Genomic DNA, 20,520 nt, shown 5'->3' on the forward strand with positions numbered 1-20,520 from the left:
ACAAATGCAAGAATACACACTGAATCACATATACACAAATATACCGTGAATGTCAACTTCATATGGAAAGTGTCTGTATAAGTGTCTGTATATTAACAGTGCTGTTTGCATAGTCCTCTATCCTCCTAATGATACATAAGGTGTACAGATGTGTGCAACAAACACACACACACACACACACACACACACACACACACACACACACACACACACACACACACACACACACACACACACACACACAGAAAACACCAATAATTAAAACCACAGTGATTAATTTATTGAGCTGAAAGTGCAGCTTTTCTTATTGAGGCACATCAATGATTTTTATCAGGATGGTGTCTGCGTGTGTGAGCAGATTTGTGCAGTGTGTGAAATTTTTTTTGTCCTTGTGTGAATATATGTGTGCTTAAACTGCACATTTGTACATAACTCATCAGCATATTTGCATTCCGTGTGTATGCATACATTCCCATACATGTTTCCACGGGACTCTGCATGCGTATCTCTGTCTGTGTTTGTGTGTGTACGTTGGTGTGTGTACCTCTCCCTCTTCCCTCCCCACCAGCCTGTCTGCGCCGTTCAGCCATCCAATGCCTCTTATCTGTCTGATTAATAGGCGGCCGGCTTCAGGACAAATTAATTAACAGATAACGCCATCTTTCCCTTCTTCCCTTCCTACATTCCTCCCCTCCTTCTCATGAAGCAATCGATACAACAGAAGAAAAGAAACATCAATGGGAATTTAGTGCTGATGATGGAGAGAGAGAGAGAGATATTGATGGGAAGAGAGAGAGAGAGGGAGAGAGAGTGTATCAGAAAGAGTGAGTTGGAAGAGAGAAGAAAGTAAAAGGGGGTGAGTTGTTAGAAAGAAGGGCGGCAGTGGTGGTAGTGGGAGGGGTGGAGACCTTTCTTTCATACCTGTGATTTCACTTGACAAAAGGTTTCTTATTTGGTTCTAATTACATTTCCTTTCTGCCCATTGTTGATAAGGCATCTCATACTGTGTGAGTTAGCATGAGTGTGTTTGTGTCGATGTTGTTTGCCGTTTGCAACAAAGTTGAAATATTTGCCTAAAAAATATCGGCAAGAACTTCAAACAGCACCGTATAAAATTATTACTGGATAACTGCTTCCATCTGGTAACACCAAGTTTTGGGCTGGATATTAATCTTATCTATAGTTAGTATTTGTGTTTAGGTGGTCTGCTAAAGTAGAACAAACCTATGACGGTACAGATGCACTTATGTGTGCACTGACAGAAAGAGGCTACAGTGCAGTCATGCAAACTTAACCTCTACCTCTTGCTTGTGCACTCTTTCCTTTTCCCTTTTCTCTATCAGATACCCGCATAAAAAACAAACACACCCACAAACACACGTCGATTCCCTAGCCACCCTGCGGCCTGTTTGTCTGCCAAATGAGTCCTGACTGCACGTTTACACCCGAGACTGCACAACAGTCTAACACAGACACACACACACATAAGATAGCCCTCTCTCATGCCCCAGTTGCTCCATAGATGCACACGAACACACATATCTAAGAGGCCTATATTTGTTTTCGCATGGTTACAGGGCAAATGGAAACCAGTGAGAAGAGACTGTGACGCTTATGGGTGCCCATATACTTGTGTATATACACCGAGAAGTGTACGCGCATATGAGTCGGTGTATTTGTATGACGACGGCAATGTACATCTTCGACAACTGAAGTATCAACACGCCTATTCTCCGCGCCTGTATTCTGACAGGTGTGAAAACCGGTTGTGATGGTGATCTGGTAACCAGTTATTAACGCATGACTAGTATTCACATCCTGTAACCCAGGTTAACCTCTTTAGCCCCAAGCCTAACTGATCTCCTGCCTTTTGCCCCCATATCAGGGGGCGTTGGGGCTTAAGAGGTTAAATGGGACACTTTCCATTTAAGTGGCGGTGTCTTGATTTTTTTTGTGTGTGTGTGTGTCTTTTTGTCCATAGAAGCAAAACAGGCGAACAATTTTGAGCTCTAATCAAGCAGACTTAATAGCTTGAATATATAATGTAGTTTTGAAAGGTTCTCTGACAATTCTTTTACATTTTTTAAAGATCATTTTGTGTGGGGTTCCACTTTGAATAATATCTGCATAATTAATACAAAAAAATACATATAAAACAAGTTTATTGTTGAATTAACTTGATTTTATTTTCTAAATTGAGCATAAGAGGGTCTGTGTCCTGGTGAGAATGAATAGATTTAAAGCCCTGGACAAAATAGGCCAAATTGCAGACCAGCCGTGTGTATTACTTAAATAATGACCAGGAGGACCAGGTGTATTTTATACACATTTAAACCCCCCCCCAAAACAAAAACAAAAAATCACCTGAGAATTATAGAATGATTGAATATGGAAACTAATTTAACTCTTCTCAAGTGTTGTCATGTAAAATGAAATTCAGTTTTCCTTAAAATTTCGGACTTTCTTTCAAAAATAGTTCATGCTGGCGAATATTTGAGTGCTCTGGTATCAGAATGTCTTTTAAAAAGTCCCATTGGGTTACAAATAGCTTTGTATCCGTTGTCCTTCTGTAGTCTTGCAGTGGCCCTTGAATGTGCTTAACACTTGCTTATTGTGATACAAATGATCCTTTTGAATCATTGCCTCAGGACAAATTTAAAAGGAAACATCCATGTTATAGAAACAATTCACAGACTTAAGAAAACTGCCTTCAAGTTGCAAAAAGTGTTTCCCTGCAATTAGGGAGTCATGACCTAAAGCTCATCATTCAACAAATGTGTAAAAAGAAACCCAAATGATGTAACGCCAGTGTAGACAATGTGCTATCCAACACTGGAGCAACAGTGTAAACCTGTGCAAAACAAAGAGAAGGTCACGTAAAATAAAAAAAATGTTATCTTAATAACTGCTGAAAATTGGAGACATAGCTATTTCTTTTCAAAAAGACTGCCAAATTGTGCATATTCACCATAATCTGACATAGTGAAGCGAATCTTTCTTGAGCGAGAACTGCGTTGCTAACTGTTTTCTGTTACCAACAAGTTGTGCTTTGTTGGTGACAAGGGAATAGTGGATTGTCTATGTTCAGCATGTGCACGTATTGTGTTCTGCAGGGGACAGATTTAAGTCTACTGGCCCACTGAGATAGAGATTGCATGAGGACACGTGAAGTTTCCCACAGTTACCAGCACATCGCTACCCTGCGTGTGTGTGTTGTTCTGTATGCACACTGTGTTATGTGGCTCCCGTGCGCTCACTCATTCCACTTTCTGTATGTGTTTAAATGTGTGCACATTGTTGCATGCTGTGCAATGCAAGTGCTCCCTTGTGGTGTTTTGTACGTGTGCGTTTGTGTATGTGTGCGTGCGTACATCTCAAACTGTTCTGTACCATACGGCCAGACGCCGGCCAAAATGAACACGGACCCCCTGTGATGGCTTTGGCCAAGCTGAAACAACACACACAAGATATACGCACACGAGATACACACTGGCAAATGCTGTCACACACACACACAAATGAACACACATCCACCAGCTGACCCAATTACACAGAGATGCGCAACGAGATGGAAACAAATCTACCCAGAGAACCAGCTAATTTAGAGGGGCTTAAAGACACACTCGCACACAGGACACATACTCACCTACACACATATGTGTCCGGCTATTTGGACTATCAAAACATCATGTTTAGATATGACATTATATGGAAGCGCAATTTAAGCGCACAAGTCAAGCCATATCTTACACTGTCAAAATTATGTCACTGCATCAAACTCGTGTGGTAGTTTAAATCCATGCCTGCTCAGAATCACATTGTCTGTAATGTAACCTGCATGAAGAATTCATGATTCCAAATTGAAGTTCACATTTGACCTTTTCAATATAAAATATAAATATAAAATGTGATATTAGTGTATGAATTCTTAAGTTACTTAAGTATCTGTTTTTCTAGATCTTGCAGTGACCTTGACCTTTCAACTCTCAGCTCTAATAAGCTTGTGACGTTCAGGTGACGGTTGCTGCAAAATGTGAAAAAATTCCCTGCAACTGTTATTGGTGCCTTCACAGCAGGTTACATATGGATCAGGCGCTCGAATTGTGCATTGATAACAAGCCGCCTCATATCTTTATCCCGTAACAACCAACATTCAAAAGTTGTAAAAACTAAAAACAACAACAAAAAAACCTTTTCACCTAAACCTCAGTCAGCCAAGCCTGATCCAAATTATTTGAATCCAAAATTTTGGACCTTGCATAAGAAGATTTCAATGCTCCTATACAAGCAGCAATAATAGTGCTTAATGGTCTTCAAGAGTGTTCAAAAGCAAGCCACAAAATGCCACGTTTTTCCTCTTCTTTTTCTTCTTTTTTTTCTTAAACCATTGAACAATTTGCCAACTCTGTGGTGCTCTTTTTATACACAGTCATGTTACTGTCCTGTTATGAATTAAGTAGATAAGCTGTGAAATAATCCACCAAATGTGTGTGTGTGTGTGTGTGTTTTTATAATACAGAAATTTTCCTTCCTTTCTTGTGACTGGTATCAAATTCAACCTGACCATACATATGTGGGAAAAAAAGGATCTGTTCTAGTCTTTGTAGTATTTTTCAATTAAAACACTGTTAAAACGGGTTTAGAGACTTTTAAAAATGACAGTACTGAAGGAAATATTCATAGCATTCATTGTTTCTTTTGTTTCTTTCATGTTTTGCTGAATACTATGTGAGATTGAGGCTCAACTTTGTTAACAATGAAGAATTAAATGCCATAAATGCCATATTTTATCTGTATTTGATTTCAACATTTAGTAAAAGAATAAAGAACACATGATATATATATATATATATATATATATATATATATATATATATATATATATATATATATATATATACACACAAATAACAAATATGGTTTTAAGATACATATATTGCGCACAAAATCATTTTACCTTTACTTTCATGCCCTGTCGGGCTGTTGGCTAAAATATCTTTTTCTGTTTCATTCTCCTTCCTTACTCCCCCTCTCTTTTCCCCCTCCTTTCTCCGTGTGGCCTGGGGGAGAGACTAGAGCAGTCATAGGGTTGCGGTAGCCTCTAATCAGTGTGAACAGCCAGCTAATTACCAAACCTTCAGCCCTGCCTGACTGTTAATTGCATACATTAGACACCATCAGCAGCACTGCAAGATTAACACTTAAAATCTTACCATTGCTGTAGTGGAGATGAGTGTCGTGAGCGTGTGTATGTGTGTGGTGCGAGCTGCCTCAGTGGTTGCGGGTGCTAATATTTAACACTTAATTAGACCCAAAATGGAAATGCTGCAACACAGAGATGGTTGTCGAGTGTTATAGCTGTTGCCGTGGTTGGGGGTGCTTGGGTGGGGGCAGCTGGTCGTCGAGGGCAACCCCAAGTCTCCGTGGAGACGACAGATGGAGTGACATTAAGAGCATTGCAGTGGAGCCATTTCAAATAATAAAATATCAATATTTACATTTTAATTACCCACTTCTAGCTCCACTAGGGCTATGTCAAGGAGTGTGTATGTGTGCATGTACACTGCAAGTTCCACAGGGCCAAGCCTTCTTGACTTCACAGGGAATGAAGAGCACCGCTAAAGTGACAGAGGTCGGCTCTATTTGAGAATTTCTTGGAGAAATAAATGCTGAGAACTTTATGCAATATTGTCAAAGATTATATTTCTCATTTGCCTATTTAAAAACTTTTTCTTCATTGCGTCCATCTATCTTTCTCTCACCCTCTACCTTTCCTTCCTCCCATCAATATAATGCTCATGACGGCAGGAATGACCACTCTGTGTGTGTGTCTGTGAGGATGTGCATGTGAGCACAAATTTGTCAGGGGAACCATGTCAACACACAGCTGAGCAGCTTACACACCAACTCACTATGTCTGCACATGGCACACACAAATTCAAAACACATATAAAACTGCTGATCAACACTTTCACGGACAAAAATGATTACGATGTTGAAATTGTAAGATATGTAAATATTACTTGTGTTTATATATGAATTTCTTCATTCTTCAATGAAATTGTATTAGGCAACTGAACTTATTTTTTGTTACGTTATTCTCCTAATTGCCACCAACTTAATCTATCCATCTAATTTGGCTGAATTTACTCTCCCAGCTTGTCCAATTACACGACTTGTGACAGTCTATTGATCCTTTGGTGGATTATCTTTTCAAAACAATATCCTGCAACACTCTGGAAAAAATCCATTGTCTGTCCAAACAGCAAAAATGAATGCTTATTTAAAAAGTACGTAAAATATATCCAGTAAGAACACAGAGTTCAAAAGAGGTAAAAAATTTTAACGGTCATGAAACAGACTTTTTTTTTCTGTTAAGCACTATTGATGTATAAAGAAGTAGAAACCTGCTGACCATTAGCTTTAAAACAATGGTCCCTGTACTGTACATGCCTTGTGTCAGTATATGAGATTATAAGGCTGTGTTGATTTTATCTTCCTAATCCCCCGTAGCTGTTCATAGAGAGAGGACCCCAGAAATTCCACAGGGATTAATTTACCATTCACAGATTAGAGATATGGTCTCCAATATCATCATTGAGGACAAGCATCGAAGGAAAGGGCTCAACAATTGGAGCAATGAGGAGAGGGAGAACAGAGAGAATGAGAGAGCGACTTAAAAAGACTGAAATAAAGACAAAGATGAAAACGGATGCACACAGAGCCTTCTTTCCTACAGCACCATACCATAATGTCGTAGCTTGAAGACAAGAACATTAGACCTCATTCCACCTCCTCATCTGGGCCTGAAAAAGCCTGGGCTGAAAATCTTAATTAATTGTCCAATAGTGCTGCGGGGTCATTATGCATTGCAATAAAGAAGCGTGTAATTATGAGATTTAACAGCCATTACCAGGGCCAGGAACTCATATGTCATCATCAGCAACCAAGCCAATGGTTTGGTACGGCTATGTGTGTGGCTTGATGGACAGCACACATTCACAATGCACACAAATGTACACAATGCCATGTTGCTCTATAGTGGTTATATAGATATACATATAAAATATAATGATATATAAAAATACATTTGTTATTCAATAAGTAAACAAAAACTTGTATATTGGTATACACACCTGCATGCAGACTAACAGCGAAACTGAAAAAAAACCCCCACACACACAGACACACACACACACTTTCACTCACTGACTCAATCAGTCTCACCCAGACAATAAGGCGGCCAGCTGTGATAGCCGTCTGCAGATGAAACATCCCATCAAGATTAAATAGACACAAAAATACACATATTATTACTACCCTGTGTGTCTGTTCTATGCACTTGTGCACAGTGAAGCACTGAGACCATAGGCCCCAGTCATTTGCCCTATAGCAGGTGGCAAAAGTGGCAAAACATCACTGAAGTGCTCAAGCAGAAAGAAAAGAAAAGAGAAAAAAAAGATCTGAAAACATTTGTGGTAAGAGAGTTTGTCAAAAGGTCAAGAAAAGCACATATATCCTCCCTTTTTGGAGGGAATACATCTATTCAAATGTGCATAGAGTAAAAACAAAGCAAATTTGGCATTGTCTTATTTCTGCACCAGCGCAAGCCTCAATCACACAGGCCTTTGTAACCACTGCTTTCTGGCACTGGTTGGCAAGTGATTGCTGCAGGTTGCTGGCTTTTGCTGGATGAAAATCGGTTTGGTCATTAGCATTAGCAGATAGCTGTGGTTGTATGGAAGACACCAACTTGCCTGCAAACACTTGCCAACGATTCACCAAGCAGTAGTGACTTGAAACTTGAAAATGTGTGACACACACCAGAAATGGAAAACATCCCTTTTTAAAAGGCACAGATTGTGCTTTGAAGGTGACTGCCTCAAAGATTCACTACCATTCATCTCCGACAAGTCTGCACCTTCCTTATAAACAACAGAAAACCCCTGCAACCAAGGAATTATAAAGGGATTTTCAGTCTAGTGTCACATACCACTGTTTGACCAATTTTACATAGTGACTGCAAGCGACCACTCGTCAACCAGTGGTGTAAACCACATTTTTCCATAATGTTTGCCAGTGTTTACTGTCTGATCTCTGGATGTTTAAAAAAACAACAACAAAAGTACAAAACTAATGAATCGTTATGAAAATTGATGATTTAAAAAATAATTTCAAATAAGGCTGAATTGTTCGGAATTCATCATAAGTGACCTTTTAAAACTGTTATCCAACACTTTGGCAAAGGGACCACCCTAAAGTGTTTATTGTATGTGTGTGTGTGTGTGTGTGTGTGTGTGTGTGTGTGTGTGTGTGTGTGTGTTGTGTGCACAGGCCATAAGTTGTTCCCAGCTGGTGACAGGCACGCTCCAATCCTATTTTCCCACCTGCTTATTGTCTGATGGAAAGGATGAATCCTCCAGGCCATTATTTAAGAACGATGGATGAAGGAGGAAGGAAGGTGGAAGAAACAGGAGCGCAAAGGGAGACAGGAAGGAAAACAATAGAATAACAAAGGGGGGTAAGGAATAAACAAATAAACACAAACATGAATGGGAGATAAGGGAAGTAGAGGAGAAAGAGAAGGCAGGAGAAGCAGTAGGAAAGGGAAAAGAAATAAGTAGTGAAGGAGCAATGATAGGTGGAGAAAGAGAGAATTAGGACAGCAAATAGGAAAATAAAAAAAGAATAAAATGGAAGATGCAGACAGAAACCATGAGGAAAGGTGGATAGATAAGCAGAAAGAGGAACTAGAGAATAACTATTTCATGCCTGTCTGTGAACTTTGCATGAACCGCCAGAAATAATGTGATGCCATGACAAGTCGGTCCCTCCTTCCACTAGATTTGTGGCAGGCATAGGTGTGTTAAGTGTGTGTGTGGGTGTCACTGGATCCCTGTATGTGTGTGAACTCTTTATATTGCTTTTGGTGTGTGTGTGTGTGTGTGTGTGTGTGTGTGTACATGTGCGCTCCAACAGATAGAATAGGATGATGATGATTTGAAATGGAGTTTGGCCTGTGCGTAATTATGATCATCTATCTTTATGCCCCGCCAGCATATCATATCATATCATATCACATCACATCATCTCTCTTTCTCTCTTTCTTGGACAACCACACACACACACACACACACAAGCAAATTGAAAGTAGTAAAAGCTGACTGTTTGCTAATAATGACTTAGATGATGATGGGCTCAGATGGTGTGCTGATTTATTTGTTACTGCTCGTCTGATTTCACATATTATAAAACTGTGCATGTATGCGTATGTGTGCATTTGTCTGCATTCACTACGTATCAGTGCTTCCTTATGAATATGTGTATGTGTTTTTAGAAGCGTATGTTTGTGTGCCCAGGGAAGTAAGTGTTTGTGTATGCAGGCTGGTGTGCGCCAATGTATGCAGCTTGTTTCTCGTGTGTGTGTTGTGTGTGACAGATATTATTTGATGCAGATTAGTCAGTGTACTCAGATTGCGGGCTGTGTCTCAAAGGCTGATAGACAAATGAATTTGATTTGCAAATGTAATCAAACTAATAAGAAAAAAAAACAGCAATGGACCGCTGAGCTTTTACTTGAACTGAAACCCATCTATCCACTGAAGAAATGTGTGACTCTTTTTCCTTTTAGAAATTAGAATCACAATAATTAAAATTACTTGTAATGAGAGGCCGTTCCAAAAACACATTTTCATCAGACATCAATTTTAAAATTAGCGTGAGTCTTAACACACTGCTATTAGTTTTCTTGTTCCGGACTGCCATTACTTTCATGCAACTTCATTTTTTGATTCGGGTCTTATTTTGAGTGACACATACATGGATGTAGCCACCATGACATCATCCACTGGTTTTTAAGCATCCACTCACCGCACTGAAACAGCTTCCTAATAATTAGTGCTAAGTTGCATACAAATAAAATACTGCAGTTTTACTCAGCAAATGGAGCGCAAACTTCTTGGATGGGGTGTGCCTTACAGGAAGACATTAGTGGAGGTGAAGCATAGGAGACAGCTGTGGCTATAGTCCATGTGTTGGCAGTTACCTCACAGTGAAGGGGGCCATGCCCCTAGTTTGTAGTTGTTATAAGGGGCGACATACCAAAGATTATTTTTCTCTTACCAGACTGTAAACACGTTTAACTGGGCCTTTTAACAAAGGACATACCGCTGTGGACATACCGCTGAGCCAGGCCAAGAGGTTGCTCGAGGAAGTACAGATTTTGGGACTTAGACTTTATTTGTTGTTATCCCAATGGCAGTGTGTATGTGAATGTACATATTATTGTGCATTTTTAAGGTAACCACCTGAAGCTGGGTGTTTGAGTCTCATCATAGGATCGTCTTTATGGAAACATTGTTGACAAATATGTGGCAGTGTAGAGAATGGCTATATATCTATTTACTGCAATGTAAATATAGTAGGGATTCTTTAATATTACATCAAGATACTGTAGTATATAAATATTACCCAGAGGTTAACCTTCAGATATGAAGGTGATTAATTTAAGAATTATTTTTTACACATTACTTTGTCAGATTAATTGATATCGGCAGATCTGTGGGCTCAAATTGTGATTTGATTTTAAAACATTTATTCAGTTGATAAAACTGCATAATGACATAGAAAAGAAACAAAAGTGAATAGAAGAAAAAAGTTACAACCAAGTAGGCAAGAAAGAAAAAAGCAGCGTACAAAGAAATGAAAATGGTTTCGCCTCTGTTCTCTCATATTGATGACATGCTTCCAATACCCACAGGCTTAATCCAATAAAGAAAGCCCAACTTAATCCAAACATTAAGCTCAGATATCAAATATTCTTTTCCTAATTTGATTTCATCAATATTTGTTTTCATCTGCAAACAGTGATGTGTTTGTTTGTATGGGCTGCAAGAGGAAATCATGGTGCTGGTGCACTGGAAAATAAGATAACTCTTTTGCATGAATGTGGACAACGAAACAGACAAACACATGCGCTCACATGAGCAAACACATATACTTGAAACCAAGACCTCAGCCTCTAAATGTGTTATCTAGCTCAGGGATGAGCAGAAATGGAAATCAAACACGCCAAACAGAGCTCAGAGAAAATCAACAGAGACTAGAAACACACATAAAAATTACGTACTGAAGACCCTGAGACCCTCGATAACAATGGCAAGAATGACCAAGGCAATGAACTAAATCAAATACTAAATCTAAATCAAACTCTAATAAAGTCATATTTATGAGTTTGACCCCATCAGCATATAGATTGGGTAGAGTCTTTATTGTCATTTAAAGTGAGTTTATAAGCATAGGAACAAAATCTAGTGATTGAATGTAAAATGTCCAGTATCAACACCTTTGTTTTCTGGCTAACAGATCACTGGTGTTTACTCTCCATTCAGGCAAATCTCAGGAATTCGCAAGAGTTTTCTACCATTAAACATTTTTAAAACATCTGCTGTTAAAAATCTTGTTTTAAATGTCATCGTTTTCCACACAAACATAACCTTTTATCATGTTATGCACGTAAAGACGTGAAGGTTTAGGAGAATAAATGAGAGCACAAGTTATAAATCACCTGTATTTCTGTTTGCTTTTACACTGTCAAAAAATATAATGTCTGTATGGTGAGCTATATGTGTATGTCCATGTGAATGCACTGTATTTTTTGTGTGTTGTGTTTGTGCTTAAGAAGGCACCCACCATGCTGTGACTGTCAAGGTGAGCTAGCCTTAGCCGACAGAATGGGGGCATATCTGCTTGTGCGTCTAGTTGTTTCCATGTGTATTTCCGCGCGTTTATTTCATGGAATCTTAGGGGCAATATCTTTGAGGGGGAGAAATACTGTAAAATGTAGTAGGGAATTCACAATAATGAACAGTGAGGGAAGAAATTAGGACAAAAGGAGGCAATAATATTATTTTAGAAGTTTGATGCCAGGAGAGCTCACTTGTTTGTGTGGGTTGTTTTTCTTCTGATTTACCACTCTGTTACTAAGCGGAGCAACCTCTTTGCTGATTGATGACATCACCAGACTTAATCAGGAGGGCTGTAGAGTGACATCATCACATCACCAGTCTGGGCTTTTACATCTGTCTCACTCTACATGCGCACAGATGTGAGCAAACACACACATGCACACGCACACAGAGCTGTTTTGCATCTTTCAGAGCTCATTGTGAAGTCTTATAATGTGTGTCAGTGTTAATTTAGTGAGCTGCAGTTTCAGAGTCAAGCATCCATATGTACGCGTGTGTATATGTATGTGTGTCTAAAGGTTCCCCATGACTGCCGAGACTCAACATTTGATTTGCTAAAAGGAGCAGGACACTTCTATTAATCAATATTTGCTGACTACTGGCTGCCTCTCTGGCTGATTGACTGGCTGTGTAGTTACTTGACTCACTGATTGGCTAACTAACAGACAGAACGGCTAACTGCTCGACTGGTTGGCTAAATCTCTAAGTGAAAACCGTTTAAAACATGTCCAAAAGAGAAACACCAGAAGAAACGAACACTGGCTACAAAATCTGAGGGCGACTTTCCTCTTTGGCTGCTTTACTGCGATATGTCAACGTTTGTAGAGAGGCACATTTCAAATAGCGATCAGGATAATCATCTCAATCTGAACACATAAGCAAAACCAACGAGCACTGGCCTTCCAGTCAGTGGTCGCTGGCTGGGAGGATGTGAGAAGAGGACCATGGGAGGGGATAGGGGTTGAGAAATGATGGTGACTTGATAATGAAGAGGTTAAGAATACCACAGAGAGAGAGGGTGGGAGGTCAGGTCAGGGAGGGGGAGAAAATGAGGGAAAGACAGAAAGACACAGAGGGATAGAGAGCAAAAGGAGGACGTCACAGGACAGTTTTAAGAGGGAAGGGTGGGGGGGGTGGGGTATTTAGCCAATGGGTCAAAACAGTATTGTGTTAAATGCTCTCTGGGAGTATCCAGGTTATCTAGACTGTTCACATCCCATTTCCTGTTCTTTCAACGCATGTGTTATTCTACACCTGAACTTTGCCACTATTATACCTGTGTACGTTTCTAATCAATTACTAAAATACTTTCGGTATGGCAAGTTGTATAAATAAGATTATATTTTGAATAATCATCAACATAGAACAACAGAAAAAAGAAAATAAAGAGACAAAGAGAAAATAAAGAGAGCAATCAAACATCTCTCAAGAATGAAATAAAGTCTGGTAACAGCTGCGATAAATGACTAAAGAACAGGGCATAAGAGAAAAAATAAAATAAATGTCCATTTGTAATAACTAGCAGGGAAGAAGGAATATGTTACTTACTAGGGAATAAAACAGAAAAAAAGAGCATAAGTCAAAATTTTCTAAAGCGGTTATTGGCTTCAGCTGTAAACGTTACACAGTGTTATTTGTTTTGAATAAGCCTACTCATATAATTAATGTACAAAATTACTTTAAGAGATTCATTACGCTTGATATATAAATTCAAAATAGCTTTTTTGAAGTACAAAAGCTAAAGCACACTGCGAATGTGATAACAGCTGAACCTCAACTATGCTCACACCAGAGTGTTTTAACCCCCAAGTTCATCTCCAAATCCATATAAGAGGAATAGAGGGGGAAAAGGGAAAAAACAATAAAGAGACATATTAAAGACAGTGAATGTAAAAGAAAAAGAGAAAAGTATGCAGAACAAGAAGGAAGTGTTCCTCACCTGTTATTCCATCACCACCAAAGTCCAAACCCCTTCTTCTCTATCTCCATAAAGACCGATTAAATAAACGAACCGATGGCAAACCCCTCTTCACCTCCCATCCCCCATTTTTTTACAACTCAATCATGCCGTGCTACTGCTGGCACATAGACTGCTTATCCCGAGTGTCAAAATTGAAAGGGGAAAGAAAGAAAAAGAGGAAGAAAGACTGTAAGAAAAGAAAGAGCAAGTTAGAGGAGATAGGGAAGCAAGAGAATAGTGGAGGGGATGTGGGGGGTGGCCCAAGAGCAATTTCTTTCGTGAATAAAGACAGAACAGGGGAGGGGGGATTGTGAAAAAAAAAAGCACTAATGGCAAGGCCTCTAGTTCTGTTAAAATAGACGGCGTTATAGGTTCTAGCTCTCATTCGTTGATTCATTCATTTGTTCGTTCCTTGCTCTTTCGTCAAGTCAAGTGCTCGCTTGTCTGTCTCGCTCTTTTGTGTTCATGAGTCTAGATAAGAGCTGCTAGTATGACTGCCCGGTAGTCATTTAGCTATTATGGAAGGAGAGAGAGAGAGAAAGAGAAAGACAGAGAGAAAGAGAGAGTAAGAAGAAAGAAAAGAGGATGAAAAGACTAATTCTACTGACAGATAAATGGCTCATTTGAATGGCCTTTCTTTCTTTTAATTCACTCTCTCATTTGCTCCTGTTTAAATATTTGCTGTTCTTCCCCCGCTCTTCTCACCTGACTGCTCTTCTTTCCTCCTTCAAACACGCATACACACTTGACGATGACATGTAGCCTAATACGCAACTGGAGTTGTCTCTTTGAGAGCTATTAAAATGAGATCTTCGCTTTACTAATCCATATTGGATGGTAAGGCCTTTCATGGCCTCTGAATAATAACTTCTGATATTTCCACAGGCCCGCAGTTTCAGAGTGTGACCGTTTCCTGCTCACGTACCACTGTATGAAAATGTGTGCACGTTTGGAGTCATTTGTCTATGTCTTGTCACCGTTTGAATCAGCAAAAAAGCCTTATGTGGCACATCTGTGTTTATATATTTGCCCGCATTTCATCACTCTCTTTGAAACACGCGGATCTGTGAAGTACACGCGCATGATTCCTTGTGGGATAACCAGATACACTCAGTGTGTCTGAAACCTCATTTTCCTCTCCTAATGACATATCAAATGTTTGCATAAGGCCATATCAGTATGGAAATCAGCGTGCACACACATAAGTCTTAGAATAAAAGAACCAATCAAAGAGATATGCGTGAATATGTGCGTGTGTGGTGTCAAAAGTCTCTAACGTCGGGTGACTGTGTGTGTCAAACATGACACACACACTGACACACACAAACGCGCGTACCCTTGCCTTGTTATCCGGGGGCCTGTCTTGCAGGCAGCCTCTCTAACGCTGAGTGATGTTTAAATTAGTTTACAATTTAGGCTCCTCGCTATCCACAGACGGCTCTTAACTCAGTGTGTGTATGTGATGTGTTTTTCTGGGTGTGTTTGTGTGTGTGAGAGCGTAACAAATTGTTGCCAGTACGGCAGACATCTAATGACTTCAAATTAGCTGCCTGGCGCTTGCCTTGACACGTTGTTACCACTGTTAGCAGCCTTTGTGTGCGTGTATGGGTGTGTGCGCGCGCGTGTGTATGCGGCACATCGCAGCCATATCATGAAGCATAAATTGGCTTCACCTCCCCTCTCTCTGCCTCTGTCTTTTTTTTCTTTGTCTCTCTGTCTCTCTCCATCAATTTGATTAAAAAAATTACTGTACCATGGAGAGCAAAGACTTGTGCATGTGTGTGTTCACATGTGCAACCTGCAGAGAGTCACCACACACACACATGCACGACAAGATGTGGAACTAGATGGCTGAAAAAAGGTTAACAGGTCTATCTGACTCTATTCTTTGTGTGTGTGTGTGTGCGTTTGTGTGCATGCGTGTGTGAGAGGCTGATAAAGAACGTAGAGGAGGCGTATTTCTTTCTGACAATCCTTTCCAACCTGAGTGAACAGTAGATCACTTTGTGTGTGGACATGTATGGGTGTTTGTGTGAGCTTGGTGTGAGTGTGAGTATTAGATAGGTGTTCAGCGCTGTAAACAGTGAGGATTTCATAAGGTGTTCACTTCACACAAACACACACACACACACACACACACACACACACACACACACACACACACACACACACACACACACACACACACACACACACACACACACACACACACACACAGGGAAGATGAAGAGTTCTATCTTTCTCTGTGAGCAGTGGATTGCCTTCCTCGTTCATCTAATCACGCCATCTTCTCTCCTCCGCCAAGCAATCGTTGCGCTTCGCTCGCTTTATACAGAAAGCTGCACACACACACACACACACACACACACACACACACACACACACACACACACACACACACACACACACGAACGTACATGCCCACATGCACTCTGAGCCCAGTACATAACCTGCCTAACTTGAGCCACTTACTTGTAAAAAGGGTAAGGACAGAGAAAACACAGGCATGACTCAAAACAACAAATTAAATCTACATTACATGTGTGCCTGTGCATATATTTGAGTCCTTTTGTGTATGTACATATGGATGTTCAGCATAGTCTTGTTCAATAAGTTTTTATTCGCTGAAACAAAAGCTAAACATTTTGCCATAGACCTCATCTTGAATCACTTGAGTTATTATGTTAATTTTGCGATCTTGTACTCCAGCTCCAAATTTTATCAGATTACGAGAGAAAAGAGGTTAGTTTAAGTTAGTTTAAGAAGATTAAATTCTTAAATTCCTCGCTTTTAGTAATGAACCTGTGAGAGAAAGGGCACAGGAGAATTTTCTTTTTCCCTACCTGGAATATGTTTGGCCCAACCAATGTTGACCACCAGCTCTCTGTCTGCCAGGTCACACAGCGTAGTCAGGGCCTTGATGTCGCTGTCTGGTACTGTCGGGTCCGGCATGGCATAAATCTTCTCTGGCTCAGCCACCAGCAGGTGAGATACGATTTTGTTATCTGCAAGGCAGCCAAAGGCAACTGACATGACCACCAGACAAGGAGAAAGACACAGAGACAGAGAAATGGTGAATTTTTGTCGTGTAAGGCTACAAGTTGTTTCACCCCAGTCCGGTACAAAAATATGAAAGGTCATGTGCAAATCTCATATTATGGCCTGCTGGTAACACATACGTCTTAAGCTATATTTAAGACAAACACGCACAGTGGACAAATGAAGGAGAACTGGTGGATCTATTTTGATAGGGGGTGCATTTTGCTTGCATTGTTTGGGACCACATCTCCCCATGGAGTGAACAGTGATTGCAAATTAATGATCACCTAGGTCACTAAATTGTTCCGTAAAATGATGTGAATCGTATGCTTTCACCTTGGAGTCATCCCACTGAAGAACTATTGCAGATTTTGGACCAATATATCACATGGTGCTCTTTTTCCCTTTAATTTCTCACCTGTCTGTATTCCCATACGCAAAAATGAAGCATGTAAATTCAGACTCGTTAGGAGTATGAAACATTAGGAGTATGAAACGTTAGGAGTATGAAATCAACACACAATTTTCAGATGTTCACGTTGCAATAAGCATAAATTTAAAACCTTTCAACCCTTGAATCTGCCAAAAACACACTATTCCTTCAAAAACACCAAATTTCAAGTGTTGATCTTATCTGAAAGCCTTTTTAGAGTTTAGCACAAAACATAAAAAAGGACTGCACAAAAAAAATCAAACAAGGTATTGAAATGTTTTCGATTCTCCAGTGGTTATAGCCTTCTATCGCCAGTTGATCCAAGATGCCCAAAACTGTTGTTTTGTAAGACAGTCTTAAGAAGTTTCACTGATACATACAGCAGGGAAAGATAACACTGAAAGCCAAACGGCTCAGCTGGAAATGGTGACATGTGGTGATGAGACCTCTATGGCCCATTAGTAACAGACTGATACCCTGCTTCCAAATTAATCCACTGACTAATCAAGCATGGGAATAATAACAGAGGATAGAAGCGCAAGAGTGAAGTGAAGGATAGAAAAAGAGAGCAAGATTAGCAATGAAAAAATGGGAAAAGATAGAAAGGTAGAAAGTGAGTCATGAATAGATTGTAAAAGACAGACAGGAGGAGTCCAGAGAGCGACAGCTAGATAGAGATAAACAGCAAGAGAGAGTGAAAGAGAGTTGTGGGGATGAGTTGTGTATTGATCTAACACTGTCCACCACCCCCAATTCTCTTACATACACCCACACATACACAGTGTGTGAGTGTATACATATACTGCAGTATCTGTGGGTAAATCTTATTTAATGTTTCCCTAATTAGAATCAATGGAAGCCCATTTCCAAACCCTGGGCTATTGTTCTGTTCTCACACAATCAATGGGGACGCTGAAGCTAGGGATTGGGCAACAGATAGATAGGCTGTGTGAGTGTATCTGAGGGAGAGACAGAGGGACACAACGTGTGTGTATTGACTGTGTGAGAGAGAGAATGAACAAGAGAGATAAAGTAAGTCTACATTAACTGTAATGTATTTTTTAAAATGTGCAAATTTGATTTTAAGTTGGACAGATTTATCTTCATGGAAATAATCATTCATATTATGGAACAGATGTAACTAGCACAGATTAAATACATATTTTTTTTCCTGTATTCTCTTCCAAATTATGATGCCTGATAAGAATAGTTTAACAAGACTAAAAAGAGTTAAATATAATTTTAAATTAAATAGCCTGCCAAGGAAGGCCTTCAGATAGCTCACAGGTGCTTTGTGTAAGCAAACACACACAGTACAAACACACACACATAGTGTACACATATTCACTTTATCCCATCATTTCAATGATTAGTAGTGCAAAAGTCCCAGTAAGCTGTTGTGCAGCCATTCAGCATATTGGCCTAAACCAGAATATGCTCCAGCTTTAAGCAAAATGGGCTTTGGGGACCAAGCTGCTAAACACTGCTCAATCTGCACTGCATATGGGTGTGTGTGTGTGTGACGTGTGTGTGGAGGCAGACGGTTAGCTAGAGAGCTAACTCTAGTTTGATGCGGTTGCCAGATTGGATTTAATCCGGATTAGGGCTCTGGCTGGTCTCCCTCCCTCCTTTTCTCTCACCCCTCTTCCCTCCTCTCTCTCTGAGAAACGACTCGGTCTTTCTCCCTCTCTGTCTCTACCTGTCTCTCTGTCACTCTCAGTCACTCTTTCCCTTGTTAATTTTTACTCATCAGGCTTTGGCTGCGGTTTTATTCTTTAAAAAACTGCAGCCAATCCAACTGGTGCTAAATGAATACCTTTATGGTGAAATATTACACATATAAAATGTTATGATCCCAAACTGGTAGCAGCAGAAACAGGGAGATAAACATGGTCCCAAACAGATGGGCTTCTCACTACTGTGTTTCTGTTTATGTGTGTGTGTAAGTTGAAATGTTTTTACTGGCCAACTGTTTCCATTAGGACAGAAACTGATGGAAAAGCAATTCCTTTCACTTAGGGGCTCTAAACAATGACTCCTGGTTATTGCTTGAGCACTGTCTACTAAGGTAATACGATATTTTGTTGAAAATTATTTTGTGTGCAGTCAGTTGCCCGTCATTTTGTAGTTTCTTCCACACACGACATCAGATCCTCTGCACATCTAGTTGTTAAAGTCAGCACGCATGTGTCCTTGAAAATCCCACGTCAACTTTGTAGAGAAAAGCACCATCTTACATGCTGTTTGTAGTCAGAGCATGTGTGTTTTTTTGCATGTGTGTTTTCTTACATGGCTTCTTGGGGGGCAGAGCCAGCTGTGGATTCAGGTACGGGCTGTTGTCTGCATCTATCCGGCGTTTGTACTTCTGTCTTCCACCGCGAACCCTGTCCAGACGAACACCTGTGAGAAATGACAGAGAGAAGTATGTATCAATATAGTGTACATTACACAAAAAATAAAGACAGATTTTAATCTCTTTGAGTAGTTAATGATGGCAAGAAAAATGAGACTCGCATCGCCTTCTATGCAAGCAGATAGTAAAAGGAGGAGGGAGATGGATCTTTGATTTACAAGGCTGGGTCTGTATGTATGTGCGTGTTAAGTATTCACTCTTTTGTTATTCTTAGGCTTGCTAAACTCACTTTTTCTCCTTTTCTTCTACAACAAGACTAATTTATAGAAGCCATTTGAGTAGAAGGCCCCTCTTGCTCACTTTGACTCTCTGGCTTTCCGACTCTTTTACTGTCTCTTGCCCAATCTTGGTCTCTCTATTGCTGTCTCCCTCTCTGTCTCGTTAATTAATTGACACAAAGGAGTCCTAATTTAATTAGACCTATCTCTCAGGGGATTGGATGTTACCGTGGTTACCACTTAAAGATGGATAAGAAAGACAGAGGTGTCATGTACCCTGGAGGAGGAGAGAAGAGGAAAGGAGAGGAGAAGAAAGGAAAGGAAAGGATAAGAGGGTTTAAGAGGATGCCAAATCTTTAGATGAGTCTAGGCTTCTGCTATTAAGCAATAAAATTAGTAACTTTAGGAGGAGATACAAAATTAATTACTAGAATGGCTGCAGAATGAGGCCCACCATGTGTATCTCATCTTTTAGATATTAAATTAGTAATCAGACTTTTATACAATGAATTAAACTCACAATTTTAAAGGCTTTGGCTTATTTTAAACATTAGCGCACACTAGCACCATAAAATATACTGGATGCTGTGATATACCAAACCATATTATGTTGAGGGTGAACAGAGAGCAGGGGAAACTGCAAAGTATTAGAAAAGAGACTGAACTGTATAGTGAAAGCATGTAAATTAGGTAAATAACGTTAAACACAT

The 20,520-nt window shown here is 39.9% G+C and overlaps 1 protein-coding gene across 7 annotated transcripts in view; it reads right to left on the bottom strand.

Annotated features, from left to right (window-relative positions):
- esrrga (estrogen-related receptor gamma a) overlaps positions 1–20,520 on the bottom strand; it is a 71,907-nt gene that overhangs the window by 11,931 nt on the left and 39,456 nt on the right. For 5 of the 7 annotated variants that reach the window (XM_026171454.2, XM_026171444.2, XM_026171479.2 and 2 more), the window contains 2 exons: positions 19,469–19,579; positions 16,551–16,733 (listed from right to left, as the gene is read on the bottom strand). In XM_026171454.2, coding sequence (XP_026027239.2) covers positions 16,551–16,733; positions 19,469–19,579 — 294 coding nt within the window. The remainder of the gene's footprint in view (positions 1–16,550; positions 16,734–19,468; positions 19,580–20,520) is intronic. The other 2 variants (XM_026171471.2, XM_026171462.2) reach the window with 1 other exon arrangement.

The sequence above is a fragment of the Astatotilapia calliptera genome, chromosome 1 (genome assembly GCF_964374335.1).
Source record: "Astatotilapia calliptera chromosome 1, fAstCal68.1, whole genome shotgun sequence".
Lineage (NCBI taxonomy): Eukaryota > Metazoa > Chordata > Actinopteri > Cichliformes > Cichlidae > Astatotilapia > Astatotilapia calliptera.